This window comes from Sceloporus occidentalis, unplaced genomic scaffold (assembly GCF_023333645.1).
Source record: "Sceloporus occidentalis isolate IW3139 unplaced genomic scaffold, rSceOcc1.0.p SCAF_3, whole genome shotgun sequence".
NCBI classification, from domain to species: domain Eukaryota; kingdom Metazoa; phylum Chordata; class Lepidosauria; order Squamata; family Phrynosomatidae; genus Sceloporus; species Sceloporus occidentalis.
In genome coordinates this window covers 4043523-4063207 of record NW_028316983.1, presented here as the reverse complement: position 1 = coordinate 4063207, position 19685 = coordinate 4043523, and the positions used below count along the sequence as shown (strand labels likewise).

General features: G+C 45.8%; 1 protein-coding gene across 3 annotated transcripts in view; it reads left to right on the top strand.

Annotated features, from left to right (window-relative positions):
* Nucleotides 1-4594: 4594 nt before the first annotated feature.
* Nucleotides 4595-19685, top strand: part of LOC149315451 (signal peptide peptidase-like) — a 28602-nt gene continuing 13511 nt past the window's right edge. Inside the window, exons 1-7 of one of the 3 annotated variants that reach the window (XR_016280368.1) lie at nucleotides 4595-4876; nucleotides 9170-9268; nucleotides 11724-11806; nucleotides 12924-13012; nucleotides 14131-14216; nucleotides 14387-14512; nucleotides 15848-15905. Coding sequence is in view for 1 of the 3 variants with exons in the window: in XM_089513485.1 (XP_089369611.1) it covers nucleotides 4673-4876; nucleotides 9170-9268; nucleotides 11724-11806; nucleotides 12924-13012; nucleotides 14089-14216; nucleotides 14387-14512; nucleotides 15848-15905 (787 nt within the window). In the remaining 2 variants the exon portion in view is untranslated. Of the gene's footprint in view, nucleotides 4877-9169; nucleotides 9269-11723; nucleotides 11807-12923; nucleotides 13013-14088; nucleotides 14217-14386; nucleotides 14513-15847; nucleotides 15906-19685 lie in introns of all 3 variants that reach the window. The other 2 variants (XR_016280367.1, XM_089513485.1) reach the window with 2 other exon arrangements.

The window sequence follows — 19685 nt, the reverse complement described above, 5'->3', positions numbered from 1 at the left end:
CATCATAGAGTTTCAAGATCTCTTCAGAGGTTTGCTCTTGCTTTTCTCTGAGGCTGAGAGAGTGCCACTTGTCCAAAGTCACCAGGTGGGTTTACGTGGTTCATCAAGGATCTGAATCGTTATCCTCAAGAGTCCTAGTTCAGTGCTCAAACCATGATGCTGTTCTGGTTCTCTGTTTTAGGATTTTCTTGGCCCGACTGCTTCAGAGGATGTTTGCCATTGACTTCCTCTGAGGCTGAGAGAGTGTGACCTGCTCAATGTCAGTGGGGTTCCACGGCTGAGGTGCGTTGAGAACCCTGTTGTTGTTGTTGTTGTTGTTGTTGTTGTGTGCCTTCAAGTTATTTCTGACTTATGGCAACCCTAAAGTGAGCCTATCACAGGGTTTTCTGGGGCTGAGAGAGTGGGATTTTTAAAAAAATTGGAAAGAAATAATTTCAAAATACAACAAAATTAAAATCAATGGAACAGCAGAGATTAAGAGCCTTTGCAGCCAGTTTCTAAAAGTGTATACAGTTGGCCCTCCACACCTGCGGCTTTGACTTCTATGGATTTTATGATTTATTATTTTGATTAGTTTGTTCTCTCTAGGAATTGCTAAGTGCTCCAGCGCAACTTTGCCAGAAGTTGACCATAGAGTTGCGCTGGAGAGCCTAGAGGTTCCTAGAGAAAATGCTTCTTTCGGCATTGGTAGGTCCTCCATCATGATTCTATCAGAGGACAAAATGGGGCCAGTGACGGCGGGAGCACACTGCCATTCAAGCCAATGGGATTGAATATCAGCGACTTTCCATTTTCGCAGGGATGGCGGTGTCCGGAACGGATCCCCCGTGAAAACGGAGGGACAACTGTATATTAAAACGACGGGATGGTCTGGAAATATGGCGGGGGGGACTGGTACTATCTCATTTAAAATGATACATATGGTCAGCTTATAATGAACTGTCCTAAAATTAAAATGCTACAGGAACACTTTTTTAGGGTTTAGAGAGCAATGGACTGGAGACTGGTAAATTTGGGACTGGCCTTCCTGACCTCCCTAGGGGCCAGTCCATGTCCAAGCCATGGGTTTGTGCTGCCCTCTAGTGGCCATGGTACACAACAGAAATGGTGCCCACTCACATCCTGCTTTTGTTAATACAGTATTGTTGTTGTTGTTGTGTGCTTTCATGTCGTTTCCGACTTATGGCAACGCTAAGGCAACCCTAATATAGGGTTTTCTTGGCAAGATCTGTTCAGAGGAGGTTTGCCATTGCCATCCTCTGAGGCTGAGAGAGTGGGACTTGCCCAAGGTCTCCCAGTGGGTTTCCATTCTCGCTTTATTTGTGGGATGCTTTAAATGTGCTTTAATATCTCTTTAATGCCAAGATTAGCCCCACTGTGATAAACTCGCCTCTCACACTTTTGTTATTATATGCCAACAAGTTGACTTCAACTTATGGCAGCCCTATGAAGGAAAGACCTCCAAGAAGACCTCTATTCATCCACAATCCTGCTCAGGTTTTGCAAACTTAGGGCAGCTGCAGTTTCCTTGATTGAATCAGTCCATGCATAATATGGTCTTCCACTTTTTTCTCTCTTCTGCATAGTTTTTAACACCTTGCCTGATGAAGAAGCCAGTGGGGCTTTGAAAAAGCTTGCAACATGTATATTGCGCTTTTTGGTGGAATTCAAAAATATTGCTATGTTATTTGTCTGTAGAATCAGTCTTGTAGCACCTTTGAGACTTACTGAAAGAAAGCAATTAGCAGCATGAGCATTTGTTGACTTCAGTCTACTTCCTCAGGTACATTTATGTAACGTAATGTCCAGATGTACGTAGAGAGACCTTGTAGCGCCTTTGAGACTCACTGAAAGAAAGCAATTGGCAGCATGAGCTTTCCTAGGCTTCAGTCTACTTCCTCAGGTGCATTTGGTGGAGTGGAAGCCAGGCCCTGACATAGATGTGCCATTGGTACAGTATGTGAGGAGGTCAATTCCAATTCAAAATCCTTTGGGTACAGAAATGAAGTAGCAACTTTCCATACCCAAAGGATTTTGAATTTGAATTGACCTCCTCACATACCAATGGCATGCATATCTATGTCAGGGCCTGGCTTCCACTCCACCAAATGCACCTGAGGAAGTAGACTGAAGCCTAGGAAACCTCCTGCTGCCAACTTCTTTCTTTCAGTGAGTTTCAAAGGTGCTACAAGTTCTCTCATTGTGCATTTTGGTTGGCCCAAGAAAGGGATCACTGTGAAGCTGAAGGCTTTCATATTTTTTGTGGGTTTTTCGAGCTATGTGGCCACGTTCTATAAGTTTATTCCTGACATTTCCCCAGCACCAGATGGAAGGGTGGTGACTTTCCATTTAAGTTCACCAAGCAGAGGTTCCTCTTTCATATGGGTGACTTCACAGCCAGGAAGCATAGAATCATAGAATCGTAGAATCCTAGAGTTGGAACAGACCGCAAGGGCTCTGATCCAGTCCAACCCCTTCTTCTGCCATGCAGGAACTCTCAATCTAAGCATCCCTGACAGATGGCCATCCAGCCTCTGTTTAAAGACCTCCAAGGAGGGAGACTCCACTACATTCTGACTCCGAGGAAGATCCTAAACCTCCCCTTTGGTGTGAAGTCAGAGGCTGGCATTTTGTGGGTTTTTTGGCCAATGTGGCCATGTTCTGGAAGAGTTCATTCCTGACGTTTCGCCAGCATCTGTGGCTGGCACCTTCAGAGAAATGCTAAGAAGCGATGGAATATGAATGCAGCATTATAATCCTGTTTGTGTGAAAATGTAATAAATAATAATAAATAAATAAAACTTTTATTTATATCCCGTTTTTCTGTGACAGGACAATCAAAGCGGGTTACAGCACGTTAAAGTCCACATTTACAAATTTATGTCCCAAATTCTCCCCCTTAAAACAGGATTAAACAAATTACAATTAAAACTTCTATTAAAAACACAATAAAATGCAGCGAGGGCAGAGCGGGGGCTGATCCATGATGCGGGGGGCAGTCATTCTGTGGCCGGGCACTTTATTCAGGAAAGGCCTGCCAGAAGAGATCCATCTTGACAGCTTGGCAGACCGTTCCATCGTTTGGGAGCCATTGCAGAGAAGGCCCTCTGGGAGGGAGCAGTTAGTCTGGTCTTTAAAGGCTGCAATGGATTCCTCCCAGAGGACCTGAGGGTGCAGCGGGGCGGATAATATGGAAGCAGGCGATCCCTCAAATAGGTTGGACCCAAGCCATGTAGGGCTTTAAAGGTGATACTGTGACACACACCTTGTTCTGTGCCCGGAAACTAATAGGCAGCCAGTGAAGAGATTTTAAGATGAATGTAATTCGGTCACTCCTAGTTTTTCCGGCGACCAGCCTGGCTGCCATATTTTGCACTAGATGAAGTTTCCAGACTAGGCTCAAGGGTAGCCCCATGTAGAGCGCATTACAGAAATCAAGTTGTGAAGTTACCAGTGAATGTACAACAGTTTCTAGGTCCTTTATGTCCAGGAAAGGGCGCAGCTGGCGTATCAGCCGAAGCTGATAGCAGGCACTCCTGATGGTCGCATTCACCTGATTTCTCATGTGAAGCGATGGATGTAGGAGCACCCCCAGACTGCGAACACATTCCTTTGTGGAGAGCGTGGCCCCATCTAGGACTGGAGGTTGCAACCCTATACCTGGTTTGGGGGCCCCTACTTTAAGTACCACCATTTGGTCTGGATTCAGCCTGAGTCTGGTTTTCCTCATCCAGCCCATTGCTGCTTCAAGACACTGATTGAGGGGAGAAGTGCCATCTGTTGTCATAGCTGCTGATTGGGACATGGAGAAATATATTTGGGTGTCATCAGCGTACTGATAACACCTGCCCCATGTCTGCGAATGATTTCCCCCAGCGGTTTCATATAAATGTTGAATAGCATTGGGGACAGTACGGTGCCTTCTGGGACGCCACATTTAAGCTCCCTTTTCGAGGAGCGACTCTCTCTGAGCATCACCCTCCGGAATCTGCCCAAGAGGAAGGACCAGAAGCACTGGAGCACAGTGCCACCGATTCCTTTAAACACTACTGTAATTAAAGAAGAAGACGAAGAAGCTCGTTGACATGTATCTTGTGCATTTTTTGGTTGGCATGAACAAGGCGGAATAAATGGATATATAATAGTTATAACACAGTTGGATAACACAGGTCTTGAAGAGGAATGGTTGGCCCAACAAAGGGATCTCTCTGTTTGGTGGGTTTGGGAGGGTTATTGGACTTTGGGCTACTTTGGGCTCCCCCTGAAAAGGAAGGCTACCAGCATCCACACTGGAGAATAACTCAGTTTGGTACAGCTCTAACTTGTTGTCTGGCTCAAAGGCTATGGAATTCTGGGAGTTGGAGTTTGTTGTGGGACATAACAAACTCCATCTCCCAGAATTCCATAGCCTTTGAGCCAGAGATAGTTAAAGCGGTGCCAAACCGGGTTATTTCCCCAGTGTGGATATAACCAAACCTTTCTAAGGCTTCGCGCGGCCTACTAGGCCTTAAACTCCTTAGCAACGGAGCGTGCAGGACGGTAACTAAGGGGCGTGGCCCCGGCGGTGTCCGGCGGCGCATGCGCAGTGCGGCACTTCCGTCTCGGAAGGGAACGTGTCCCTGAGCGCTGGCGGCGTCGGGGCCGGAAGTGCGGAGAGCGAGGCGGGGAGGCGATGGAGCAGCAGCAGGCCGTCGAGGCGCACAACGTCAGCGGGCCTGTCTCCGCCGCCGCCGCCGGGGATGGCTCTTCCTCGGCCGGGGCTCGGCCCCCTGCCACCGCGGAGGGCATGGCGCTGGCCTACGGGAGCCTGGTGGTGATGGCGCTGCTGCCCATCTTCTTCGGGGCGCTGCGCTCCGTCGCCTGCGCCAAAGGGAAGGTGGGTCTCGCACAGCTCCAGGTCCGGCCTCTTTGGGACTGGGAACTGGACTTGGCTTTCAGATAGGAGCCCAAGTGGAGCACAAGCGGGACCTGAGTCGACAGTGCGATTCTAGGCTGCAGCAATAGAAGAAGTGTCTAGATCAAGGGAAGTCCTAGTGCCACTCTGTTCTGCTCTGGTCAGACTCCATCTGGGATCCTGTGTCCAGCTCTGGGCACCACAATTCAGAAAGAGAAACGGGAGCCCTGTGTCCAAAGGAGGGCGGCTAAAAGGGTGAAGGGTCTGGAGACCATGAAGCCCTATGAGGAAGGACTCAGGGAGCGGGGGATGTTTAGCCTGGAGAAGAGAAGGTGAAGAGGGGATATGATGAGAGCCCTGTTTAAATATCTGAAGGGGTGTCACATTGAGGAGGGAGCAAGCTTGTTTTCTGCTGCTCCAGAGACTAAGACCCAATGGAGCAATGGATGCAAGCTGCAGGAAAAGAGGTTCCAGCTCAACATTAGGAGGAGCTTCCTGACAGTCAGAGCTGTTCGACAGAAGAACACACTTCCTCAATGGAGAGCAATGGAGTCTCCCTCCTTAGAGGTTTTTAAAGAGAGGCTGGATGGCCATCTGTCAATGGGGATGATTTGATGGAGAGTTCTTGCATGGCAGAAGGGGGTTTGGACTGGATCAGGACCTTCTTGGGGTCTCTTCCAACTCTGTGAAGGCTCACTGTCTCACAGAACTACAAATCAAACCTTTTGGGATTTGTAGTTTGCCATGGAGAGCCAAGGTTGACTGACTGAGGTGTCTCCAGGATCATTCTCATGGTGGCAGGATGTACCAATGGCAAGCAGAGGAGGATAGAAGGGAGGAAACCTGGAAGGTGGCTCTTGGGGTTTGGGAACCTGTAGCTCTGCAAGACACTGAGCCTTCTCTGTCAGAAAGCCCTTGTTCCCCACAGGATTTGGGATTTGAAAGAGAAGGCTCAGTACCTCAGTGAACTACTGATCCCAGGATCCCTTCCAGGGTGACAGGACACACCTGACACAAACACATGACTATGAGTGCTTTTAGCTTTTATGTGTTACAAGGTCGGACATTTTTCTTGAGTGTCCTACATTTTGTGGCACCTTGTCCTCTTTTGTGATTAGGACGTCTGGCCACTGATCCCATAGCACTGACCTATGTCAGTTAAAGCAGGGTCAGACTGGATTATTTAATGCTTTAACTCACTGGAACAGAATCCTGAGAATGTCGTTTGTTGTAGCACCAGATGGCATGACATTTTGAGAATTATAGTTCGTTGTGTCTCTGACAGAAGGTTCATTATATCACAGTACTACAAATCCCAGGATTCCACAGCATTGAGCCATGTCAGTTAAAGCAGTGTCAGACTGCATTATTTGTGAAGTGCGGGTGCAGTTTTAATTTGAATGGCGCACAACAGCATTGAGGGGAGAAGGCAGGAAAGGGGTCCCTTTCACAAAATTGTCTTAATTACCCCCCCCCCCTTCATATACGGAGCAATTATTAGGTTTCCTTCCCCCATTCCATCTGATGGTGTCTCTTTGTCCTGATAAGTGTGAGTCTCTGTTCTGCACATGTGGATGGCATATTCTCTGTGTGCACAGGACTTCACTGCCCCTTTCAAGTCTTCATTTTCATTCCTGGGCATCTCTGGCTGACTTTTGGATGGGCTCACACTTAGAATCACAGAATCCTAGAGTTGGAAGAGATCCCGAGGGCCACCTGGTCCAACCCCATTCTGCCATGCAGGAACTCACAATCAAACCACCCCAATGAATGGCCATCCAGCCTCTGCTTAAAGACCTCGAAAGAAGGAGACTCCATCACTCTCTGAGGGAGTGGGTCCCACTGTCGAATAGCCCTTACTGTCATGAAGTTTTTTCTCATGTTGAAGTGGACTCTCTTCTCATGGAATCATAGAATCCTAGAGTTGGAAGAGACCCGAAGGGCCAGCAGGTCCAACCCCATTCTGCCATGCAGGAACTCTCAATCAAAGCACTCCTGGCAAATGGCCATCCAGCCTCTGTTTAAAGACCTCCAAAGAAAGGAACTCCATCACCCTCTGAGGCAGCATAGAATAAATAGAATAGAACCATAATGTTGGAAAAGACCACAAAGGCCAACCAGTCCAACCTCCCCTGCTATGCAGGAACTCACAATCAAAGACCTCCCTATGACAGATGTCCATCCAGCCTCTGTTTAAAAGCCTCCACCACTCTCTGAGGCAGCATTTCCCACTGTTGAACAACTTACCATCAGGACATTTTTACCATCAGGATTTTTTTCCTTACCAAGAGCATTATTACAATTTAATTAAACTAAACGTTAAGTAGAAATGAGCAAATGATAGACGCACAGAGCTGGAAGAAACCCCAAGGGCCATCCAACCCAGCCCCAGTTTGCCCTGGAGAAAAACACAATCGAAGCCCTCCCTGCGACAGATGGCTGCCCAGCCTCTGCTTAAAAACCTCCAAAGAAAGAGACTCCTTCACTTTCTGAGGCAGCAGACAACTGCTTTGCCCTCCACTGCTGCATGCAGAAATGCAGTCATCTGCCTCCTTGATTGTCTTGGCTTTTTATTTGTGTATTTATTTATTAATTCAAAATATTGTCTGCTTCTCTGCCACCCAGCTTCCCAAAGTGATGGCTTACAAATAGTCTTAAAACATATATAATATATTGTGGCTGAAAATTACATGTGCACACATACAAATATCCAGCCCCTGTTCAGTATGGCATACAGTTTTACAAAGCCTTCTTTCTTCTTCTGTACCATTTGAAGGAACAGGCACTCTCATCGTAGTGTGACTTCAGCCTATTTTTTGCACAGGCTTTCCCCTCCCTTCCCATTTCTTGAGCATGCCCTTTGAGGAAGGTTTGCAAGGCATGAGCTGGAAGAGAAGGAGGATGCCTGACGTGTTCACAGGCAAGTGGGCCAGATTGGGAAACAAGCCCCTCCTCTACACACTTGAATGCTGTCTTGTGCTGAGGCAGGTGCCCTGCTCCTTTCATATCAGTCATATTTTGCATAGGCTATGCCTTTCTGGACTCTCTTACTTTATGAAACAGCATTTACTTCAAAGGCTGAGAAGGAGGAAATGCTCTTCTCCTCTCATAGTGGATGAATGTGGATTTGTTCACTGATGTCGGCAGGAGTCAGTTTTGAGGCTAAAATGTGACTTCGCTGGTGCATAACTAACCTACAGTGTACAATAATATCCCAAATCCACAAAACAAGTGCATTTATTGGGCCAGCCAAAATGCACAAAATACATGTTGCAAGCTTTCAAAGCTCCACTGGCTTCTTCATCAGTGTGTTAGTGCACCAACCAAGCTGTTCTGTGTTGACCACTGACTTAAAAAAATACATGGGCCTATTTCTTGCAAGGTCAGAAATATAGTGGTTTCAGAGGTGCTGGTGTGATGTGACACCTTTACAGATAAATCTGTACAAGTCTCTAGCCTGCCTGGAACTCTGTTCTTTTTTGCATAGAAGAAAAAGTAAGACCAATTTTTCTTCTAAAGTTCTTCTGTTTTAACTGCCTGAAGGCAGTTCTAGATATCTACTGGCCAGTTTTAAGCCTAGTGGAAGCAAGGTGCTGAGTTAAAATGAGGAATGGATTTTGCCATTGTGTCCTACAAAGAATCATAGAGGTGGAAGGGAACCCCAGGACCTGCAAGTCCAACCCCCTGCCATGCAGGAATACTCAGGTATAGCAATCCTGAAAGACCCTTGTCCAACCTCTTTTTAAAGAACTCCAAAGAAGGAGAGTCCAGCCTCCTCCAAGGCGGTTGATTCTACTGTTGAACAATTCTTACAGTCAAGAAGTTGGAGCAACGGGGGGGGGGGGGGGGAGGGAGCTGGCTCCATCTTCTAAACAGCATCCCTTCAGATATTCAAAGATGGCTCTCATATCACTTCCCAGTCTTCTCCAAGCTACACATACCCAACTCCATAAGCTATTCCTCAGAGGACTTGATTTCCAGATTTAAAAAATGATGAAATGTAAGCTGTGACAATAGTGTGTGTGTAACAGGGCAAACCTCTCTGTGGTCTGTTCTAGTAGGAAACCTCTTTTGCCTTTGGTGACTTGAACCTGGGCACATACCAAAGTAGACAGCATTCTGGAGACCTATAAAAGTCAACATGGGTGAGTGGGTGAAATACCTCCCCTTCGTCATAATCATTTTGCTTCCAGTAGGAATCGAGAGGAGGACTTCTCTTCAACTTGCAATCTTCCTAAGGCTCATGGACTAAAATATGGCCTCTTTATTCTCTAGAATGCTTCAGACATGCCAGAGACGATTACTAGCCGAGACGCTGCTCGCTTTCCTATTGTTGCTAGCTGCACCCTCCTAGGACTTTACCTCTTCTTCAAAGTAAGTAAATACACCTGGGTTCTTTCTTTACCTTCCTGCAGGCTCTGAACCAATCCACTTGTGTTATTTTGGCATGCAGAGAAGTGCTGTCATTCTTCGAGAGGAGACATGGCAGGCAGAACCTTTGCTAACAGTAGTTGACCAGTTTGTTCCTGTCAGAAGTGACTATGGTTGTGAGCTATTTTCTAAGTACTGAAACCATTGGGGTCATGGCATAAAGACGTTTGCTGGCTTTAGTTTAATGCTGGTGATACCTCTTTTGTTTCTTGGTGTTCAGACAAGTTCTTCAGCTTCCAGAAAGGATTTGCAGTGTTTTTAAATACTGAATTCTCCTTATACAAGAAGACTGCTTCTTTGGAGATTATTTCCATTTGTTTGGAAACATTAAGAGCAGTGTGCATGATAACGGAAAGTGCAGAGTTAGGAAAATATAATCATGAACCACAAAGCAGCAGCTCTAAAATATGGAATAAAGCAGCAATAGCAAGCTAGACAACTAGACAAAACTCATCAAAACACAAGAAGAAACATTAATAGTTATATAAAATGAAAATGTTCTTACTAGTCTAAAAATAAAGATGGAGCTTGGTGACAACCCAGTGAGGTAGGATTCTAGGGGCCACTGTAAAGTAGTCCCTGTTCCTTGCACCTACTGACTTAACCACACCCAAGGGCGGGACAGAGCCAGGTGAATGTTTGTTTTGTTTTAAAGACTTGGGAGTTGTGCAGTGCAGCAGGATGGCTTCTCTGAAGAGAATGTCTCTCTTTCTTTCTTGGTGCACCTGCTTACCCAAGTTGATCAGGTGCATTGCACGGTGACCTCCTTCCCTGCTGTGCCACACAAGTGGGAAGATGAACCAATAGTTTGTTTTTTTAAAAAATCTGAACTACAGATTTTTTTTTAAAGTAAAAGGTTCACTTTAGAAAGGTTTGTCAGCATGGGAAACAAATTCAGCTCTGGTAAAATATCAGAGTAGATCAGAGCAAGTAGAATGAATTTTGCCATCTGCTCCAGCCATATGCAGACATGTCCAGCATGAGTTCTCCAGGGATGATGAGTTCTCCAGGCCTTGTCCTCGTGGCCAGTTCAGGTCTGGCCTTGTCTTCACTGACTGCATGCTGAACAGGTGATGGTATGGTTACCTCCAGGTACAGGAGCAGATCCTGGTACTTCTCCAGAAACTCGGTTTCAGCAATCGCTATGGTTCTGGTCCTCATTGGCGTGGAAAGTCTCCTACTCATAATCACAAGTAGCACTACTACTAGGAACCTCTGCTTCTGAATCTGGAGGTACCAGCTGTGATCTGGATAAAGTTGGAAGTTCTAGTTTTGGACTTCAGTTCCTCAGATCCTCTAGGCTGTTCATCTAGTGTTGAGAGCAGTCTGGCTGGGGGACTTGGAGAGCTGCAGTCCCCCCAAAATACAGTAGTTTTTTCAGGCTCTGAATCTGAAGCTGTCTATGGCAGTGCATGCAATCACTTATCAATTTATGAACACTTATCAATTTATGAAGGCGGGGTGCAGACCGCCAAAAAGAGGCGCCTTCTCGGCGCCTCTCTTTGCTGCACAGGACCGCCGCCGCCTACAAACGGCACTGTGTAACTGCACAGCAAAGAAGGAGCTGCAAAAAGCGGCTCCTTTTTGTGGCACCACAAAGTGCCAGAGACAGCTCCATTACGTCACAGCTGCGCAGCGCCGTTTGTAGGTGGCGCAGCTGTGACGTAATCATTGCGCATGCCATTTGTATGGCGCTGCGCAACTGCAGCATGCTGACGACGTGCTAGGGTTGTGGGGTGTGTACACGCGCCACCCCAAGGCAATCCTAGCACGTCGTGGATGTGCTGCAAAGGGCCCATCTATACAGGGCCAATCTTAACATTTTATGCTGCTTAGTTGCCGGTTAATGCTAGCCTGGGGCAGCTGGCAGTTACAGTTTGTACTGGCAAGGAAATGTAATGGTTCTACCTGGCAAGTGGTGCTATTTCCTGGGTGATGTTTTTGTCACATGTTTTGATACGTTGTACCTGAGGTTAAGAGAGTTGAGGCCTCTGCATTAGGAAGGATCGACTGCTGAAGTTATTAAAGACAAATATTAAAGCAACTGGCTTACCTTCAAATATAATGAGCTATTCTTTTGTAAATACCACAGTCAACTAATTCTTCCAATACTAAGCTTTTAGAATTGCCCTCTAGTTTTGGGACTGTGTGTCCCACCTGCCCTGGCCACCATAGCCAATGATAAGGAATGCTGGGAGTTGCAGTTTTAACATCTGGAGGACCACATGATTCTCACTCCTGTTTTAGAGTCTCTGCCATTAGAATTTTCAATAGAAGATACTATTACAAAATTCTGGGCAAGAAGACTACACAAAAGGGTGCACAACAGAAGAGCATCAGTTAGCTGGAATGCTGCATACGTGGATATTGTGTCCCAATGGTTTCTTTTCTCTTCTAGATTTTCTCTCAAGAATATATCAACCTGCTTCTCTCCATGTATTTCTTTGTCCTTGGGATCCTTGCCCTCTCCCACACCATAAGGTAAAAACAAAAACAAAAAATGAGAACAGCAGATGGCCTGGCTGCAATGTGCTATCTGTCTGCCCATCTGTCTGTCTTTCTGTCTCTCTCTCTCTTTAAAGAAAGTCCTTAAATCTTGGGGTTGCAGCAAAAACAACCCAAATTTTTCAGCATTTTTGCTGAAAAGTTTATAAAGTCAGAGAGGATCAGGGTTTGCTGGTAGTTCTCAGGTGACATGGCTCCATCCAGTACAGTTCTGTGTTCCTTCTTTTAGCTTTTTTTCTCTTCTTAGAGATATTCCCTCTCTTTCCCCTATACTGGTGGATTCCACTTTGTCAGCATCCCAGTATGGAAAACCAGCTCTTGGTGGCAATTTAAAAAAGCAACCCTCCCACCCCCTGCCGCCCTGAAAACACCGATAAGGATCATGTCAACCCATTTCTGCTCAGTTTAGGTGTCAGCATTTCTAGATACAAGTTCATCTTGCATATCAGATTCAAGATGAGCCCTCAGAAATTATATGCTTCGTCTTAAACTTGGCTTGATCTGATTCCTGAGAATGAAGGGGACCATGCAGGGAACTGAACATAGGGGAAGCAGCTCTAAATGTGTATTTATCTTATATTCCAGTGGGAGATGACACTTCTGTGGGCTGAATATTATATAAATTTGCCCTAAGGCCCCTTAGTTCAGTCCTTCCTCTGAAAATTAAACAAACAGGGAAAGGACTTGGACTGGTGCAGATGAATACACCCACATATGTTCCCAGCTGTTTTTGGTCCACCCATGATTTTCATTAAGCCATTTTGTGCCCCAAAGGGGAGGAAAAAAGCCAACATCTGGATCCCCACATTCTTACATGTCTGTGCCAAGCAGCTGTTCACCAAGCTGGCTTAGCCCATCATACACTTCCTACTAGATATGTGTTCGTTAGTTACATGCCTCTTACACGTATGCATTGGCATTTCTTCAGCTGAACCCAAAGAAAGTGCCAGAGCTCGCTGGGTACTCTTTTACCTCCCCTTCCCCACGTGCACAGTGGTCCTTTTCAGGTCTGCTTTTGTTGTTACTTACACTTCCTAAAGAATGAGTATATTCCCTTCTCTCTCCTGTTCCCCTTCCTACACTCTGATTTCAGCCCCATGATGAACCAATTCTTCCCAGCCAATTTCCCCAACAAACAGTACCAGCTCCTCTTCACTCAGGGCTCGGGAGAAACAAAGGAAGGTAAGTTTACCTGCCTGCCTAGTCTTATGCATGCCGTGCTTTTTTGTACTTGCACTCACCCAGCATGCATCCTTCTTCCCCAGTACTAAACTTAAATTCCTTACTTAAGTACGGCCTACTGTTCCCTGCTTGGGCATGTGGGATCTGCTCAGAGTTTGTCACTTATTTTGCTGAGGTCAAGGTACTGGAATGCTGGCAGGGGCCACAGAGTCTGTGGCTCTTCCTAGTTTCCAACTCTTCCAGCCGCTGTTTTCTTCTATGTCAGTGCCAACAGTGTGTGGGTACAAAACTGTACCGAATGCAGGAATTATGTGAGCATTCTCAAACGGTGTACAGAATGTCTGCACAAACAGTGAGCCCCCAAATGTATGCTGAGAAGCCTCTGGCAGGCTGTAGCACCTGTCTGTTTGGGGGCGAGGTGTTACATTTGGCCTGGTAGCTCATAGGATGTTCTGGTGGGCTGCAGTATATGGAATGGACATAAGAAGGCTCATAAGGTCCAGAGAGAAAGAGTGAGCAATTAATTGACTGAAGGAAGTAAGAGATCCAAAACAGAGGAGAGAACATATGTTTTTACCCCATGTGATAGCACGACTGCGAAATTTGGCTTCTACATGATGTAGCAAAGGCAGCCGATGTGGGTGCTTTTAAAAGGCAATTGGACAGTTTCATGGAGGTTAAGGTTGTCACTGACTACTAGTCATGATGGCTTTATATTTTCTCAGATGTAGCATGCCTCTGACAGCCAATGATACATGCATAAAAACAGTTTTAACAGTTTAAAACAATTGCAAGTTTTAAAAGAGTAAAATTAATTTACTCTTTTAAAATTGGTAAATAATTTGCTCTTTTAAAATTCTAAGTTGTTTTAAACCATTTCAGTTGTTTTTACTCATACCCTTGCCCTAAGATCTCACAATATGCAGGGAGGGCAGAAATATTTGAAATAAAAATGGGGAGAGCAGGTTTTTCGATGCCATCCTTCTCCAATCAACTTGTTAGTTCTTTTGCTTTTTTGGCAAAACTGCCAGGCTGACTGTGCTTTTGCCTATCCTAATTCTTGCTTTGTGTTAAAGAAGCTGTTAACGATGACAACGGCGTGGTGGCTTTTGTTGCAGAGATTGTGAACTACGAATTTGACACCAAGGACCTGGTGTGCCTGGCCATGAGCAGCGTGGTTGGAGTCTGGTACTTGCTGAGGAAGGTATGCAGGGGTGCTGCTGGTAACGCAACCTGCCCAGGTGGTGGATGTAGGGAAGAGCAGTGGCTCAACCTGGGCAGCTTTTCTCACTGTTTGCCTGTGGTGCTTGGGGCAGTTGTGGGGGCAGGGCTGTTGTGGATGCTGAGCTGTGCTGTCCTTCTCCCCTGCACCAGCATTGGATTGCCAACAACCTCTTTGGATTGGCCTTCTCTCTCAATGGTGTGGAGCTGCTCCACTTGAACAACGTCAGCACTGGCTGTATCCTCCTTGGTGGCCTCTTCATCTATGACATCTTTTGGGTAAGATCACACTGACTGGGTGATACTTGAGGGCGTTAATGTGGATACAGTGGGTTCATAGAACCAAAAGAGTAAAAAGTGAGGTTCAAAGGAGGTTCCTTGCCTAAGACAACTGCTGTCAAGTTGACTTCAACTTATGATGACCCCATGAATGAGAGACCTCCAAGGCATCCTGTTATTAACCACCCTACTCAGGTCTTGCAGACACAGAGCAAGTCTGGCTTCCTTGACTGAGTCTATCCACCTGGAATTCAGTCTTCTTTTCCTACTGCCTTCTACTTTGCAAAGCATTATTGTCTTTTCTAGTGAATCATCCCTTCTCATTATATGCTCAAATTAATACATTCTATCTTAGTCATCTTGGTTTCTAGGGAGAGTTTCAGTGTTGCTTGATCTAGGACCCCTTTATTTCTCTTTTTGCAGTCAATGGTATTTGCAGAACTCTCTTCCAGCACCACACTTTTCAGATTCAGTATTGGAGGCAAGAGAGAGAGGAGGAAGGGAGCTGGGTATTTCAGTTACACATACTTAGGCAGAATTAACAACTTTCTCTAGTTAAATTCTGAGTCCTAGTCTGGAAAAAAAGAGAAGCAAATTAATGTAATAACAATAATATCATAATTAGACTTGTTATTTTTAAATGTTTGTATCCTCCCTTTCTTTGTCAGTTCAAGGTGGTGGGCATGGCTCTTCTCGTTGCCACTTTACCCTTACAACTAATCTGTAGGATAGGTCAGGTAGAAAGTGACTAGTCCAAAGTCATCTGATGAGTCTCATGGCTCACTGGGGACTGGAATCTTGTTATCTCAAGTCCCAGTCTAACCCCTAACCACGGTATCACGCTAGCTTTTAGATGCAGCCTTAGGGACAGTGACTAAGCCAGTTTGGTATTCTCCAAATGCTTTGGACTTAACTTGTGCTAACAGTCAAGACTTTTGGGAGTTGTATTCCAAAATATTTGAAGAGCTTTACATTAGGGAAGGCTGGACTAATGCGTGGTTGTCATTATTATACTTTTCACCTTTTCCTCAGATATGGTGATTGTGTATTCGTTTCTTTTTAATGATATAATTTTTAATGTTATTGATAGGTTAATTACATTTTAAACTTTTGCATGAGGTGAATTCTTTAGCTATTGGTCCACTGTCTGAATAAATCTTGCCAGGAAAGCTCTGGGTGTCATAAGTCAGAGTTGATTTGAAGGCACATAACAACAACAAAGGAGGAACCTACAGGATTATAGCCTGTTTGCCATGGGTTGGCTATAGTGATGTTTTGTTTTGTTTTTATTAATCAGCTTTGCTTCCTCCTTCATGCTGCTCTCCTTTTCCCTAGGTCTTTGGTACCAATGTGATGGTGACGGTTGCGAAATCATTTGAAGCCCCCATCAAATGTGAGTAGCTGGCTTAGACCTCCAACAACATTCTGGTGGACATGAGCAACACTGTAAGCAAATGGCTTATGCTTTGAGCAACTGAGAATTTTTCCCATAGGGCATCATTAACAGAGCTGTGAAATACAAGTTCCTTTCACTGAACTGCTGCTCTAGGACCCAGTTCTTATTGCAGAAATCGAGGGCTTGTGGTTCAGCCACAGAAAGTCTTTTCCCTTACAGAACTGTACAATGATGACAGAGGGTGGGAGGTTCTGTTGGATGTGGCCCATGACAACACTTAAATTTGAAGAACAGGCTCCCCAAGGAATAGAGCTTTGTACCACTACATCTGTAGCAGAAGGAGGTGCTTTCTGAGACCAGCTGCTGCAGTGGTCTTTACAAGATGTGGCTGTAAATGTGGTCTGGTAACTTTAGTTTAATGTTGGGAGGCATATGATCCTCCAGATGTTGTTGAACTACAACTTCTATCTGTCCTTGCTGGTAGTGAGGGATGATGGGCATTGCAGCCCAACAGTATCTGGAAGGCCACCAGGGATGTTGCTTTCCTAGAAAAGGTAGAATGGGGGGAGGGAATCCAGTGCTTTCAATCTTATCTAATTTAGAATGTTTGGCTTTAACATTATATTCAAAAGCATTCAAAGTTTTATCTGGAAATTATTTTATTGGAATTCTTTTAATAGCACAAGGAGAATATCATACACAGGTTTGTTTGTTTGTTTGTTTATCCCGCTCTTTTCCCAGGACTGGGACTCAGAGCGGCTTCACAGCAATTAAAAAACAAACAAACAAACAAAAAGTACAATTAAAACATTTAAAAAATAAATAGATAAATGACATGCATTAAACAGGATGATTAAACTAGTCCAACATTCCTGCCTGTTCTTATAGTGATTCCTTAAATGCCTGTTTGAACAGGTAGGTCTTCGCCTGCCGTCGGAAAGCCATCAAGGAGGGAGCCGTTCTTATCTCCCTGGGCAGGGAGTTCCAGAGTCTAGGGGCAGCCGCTGAGAAGGCCCTCTCTCGTGTCCCCACCAAACGTGATTGTGAAGGTGTTAAGATGGAGAGAAGGGCTTCTCCAGAGGATCTCAGAGTCCGGGCAGGTTCATACCAGGAGAAACGGTCTGCCAAATAATGTGGACCTGAGCCATGTAGGGCTTTGTAGGATATAACCAGTACCTTGAATTGTGCCCGGGAACGAACTGGCAGCCAATGAAGCTGTTTCAACGGGAGTTGTATGGTCTGTGTAATCTGCCCCTGTTAACAGCCTGGCAGCAGCTCTTTAAACCAGTTGAATTTTCCGAACACTTTTCAAAGGCAGTCCTATGTAGAGCCCATTACAGTAGTCCAAACGGGATGTAACCAAGGCATGTACCACCGTGGCCAGATCTGGCTTCTCAAGGAACGGGCGCAGTTGGTGCACAAGTTTTAAATGTGCAAAAGCACTCCTGGTCACAGTAGAGACCTGGGCCTCCAAGTTTAAAGTTGAGTCCAAGATTACCCCCAAACTGCGAACCTGTGTCTTATTTGAAATGCTTGGAGTCGGAACTGTTTTGGATTTTTCTGGATTTTGAAATATTTGCATATATATGAGTGATCCTAAAGATGGGACTCAAATCTTAAAATAAAATTCATTTGTTTCATATACAGCTTATAAGCATAACCAGAAAGCAATTTTATACATATTTTTAAATAATTTTATGCATGAAACAAAGCATGACCCATCAGAAAGCAAAGGTGTCACTGTCTCATCCACCTATTGGGACAATTTTGGATTTTGGAATATTTCAATTTTTGGAATTTCAGATAAGGGATACTCAACCTGTACTTCCTTCTTATTTAACAAAAAATGGCTGTAATGAACGAACGTTATTTTTTTAGGACTCCTGCTTAAAGCAAGCTGTGCCTGATATAATTCATATGAGCAGTGTCCCTTTCTTTGGCTGAGGTATAACTGTAGTAGTACCTTCAGCTTCTCTTTAGCTTTCTGTGCTACTTACCAGTACCATTCAAGATGAGGAAAATCTGATTGAGTACAACTGGTTAAACATTCTGTTTCACTAAAGGGTCGGTGTGAAACTGTGAGCGTAGGCAACTTAACTACATACTTGTCTTGACTACTTGTACTTCTGATTGACTGAGAGCAAGAGATTGTGCAAACTAGAAACAAGCTTAGCAGTATGTTAATTGATTAGTCTATTCCTCTGAGCGCTAGGGTTTATCAATGCTTGTCTCCTTAGAAGACTGTCTAGAACAGTGATGGCAAGCCTTTTGAGGTTGCCGTGCCGAGGGTGGAGCTTCCGCCCTCCGGGGGCAGGGGCCCGTGCCAGAGGCGGGGATTCCACCCTCCAGGGGCGGGGATTTCCCTCGCGCCCTTTCCCAGCCTCCAGCTGTCTCTCAGAGACAGCTGGAAGTCGGGGGAAGTTGGGGGAGGGGTGACAGGCGTGCGCCTGCTCCTCTTGCCCTTCCCTTGGCCTCCAGCTGTCTCTCAGGACACCTCCGGCCTGGCGAAGCCCCGCGGGGAGGAGGAGGAAGAAGGCGGCGGCCCCTGCTCCCGTCCTCGGGGCTTCACCAGGCCGGAGATGTCCTCCGCCCCGCGGGGAGGAGGAGGAGGCTGCCCACCCTTTCTTCCTCGGCCCTTTGCTCTGCGCCAAAGAGCTTCACGGAGCCCTTTTGCGCAGAGCGAAGGGAGGGAGAGGGGCTGGGCACGCGTCCCAGCCCCTTTCCCTTCAGCCCTTCCCTCCGTGCGAAAGGGCTCCATGGAGCCCTTTCATGCGGAGAGATGGGAAGCCGGGAGGGAAGAGGGCTGGGAGGAGGAGCCAGACGCGTGCACCTGTCTCCTTCTCCCAGGCGCCATTTTCTGGCTTCCCGTTGTCTCAGAGAGACAGCGGGAGGCGGAATGGGCACGCACGTGCCCATTCCGCCTTCTCCCTCGCCCCGTGCCTGGCGAAATGGCTACGCATGGCACGCGTGCCATAGGTTTGCCATCACGGGTCTAGAAGTTCCTGCAATCATGTAACATGATTGATTGCAGAACAAGAGCTTAGACACTGTGGATAAACAAATGTAGACAAATGTATGGAGTTGAAAATTTTCCATTGAAAAATTAAGCATTGAGAAATTTTCCACCCTACATTTTTGAAAGTCACTTATTCTGTTTCTCAGCATTAGCTGGGACAGAATACTTGTTCATGGTCTCCTGGTGAAGACATAACAAAAAGCACAGAAGATCCTGCTTGGCCAGTTCTGTAGCAAATTCTGGGCCAACTGCATTGAGTTTCTAGTATGTTTTCAGGCCTGTTTCACAGTGCTAATTTTAACTTTCATACTTTGAGCATTTTATGCTGCGTGTATCAGCCAGGGACTTGTCTACATGGGTGATTTACCCTGATTCCCTCCAGGCTTTCTGCATCCTGCTTACACAAATCAGAACCAAAACTTGAATTGGGTCCAGACTGTTCATGACGCTCACGCCTGATTCAGGGCTTCTTTCCCCATCCCATGTTTAAAGAGTTCACCATATATTGTGGGCTTTCAGCAGCAACTGTGGCTGCCTTTTCAGTAATGGTCCCTGTGAATTGCCCAGTGCCACCACTTTGGACACAAGTCGCTCTGAAGTCAGAACAAGCCCAGCAATGATAGCATAGCTGGGTGCCTCATTCAGACCTCAGCAGTAGTGCTGGCTGATGAATGGGGACTTTGTGCAAAAGTAGCCACCCATCATCACTGGGAAAGAGAGTCAAAAACCCACAACATAAGGGCCGAATTTGGGGGGAATTC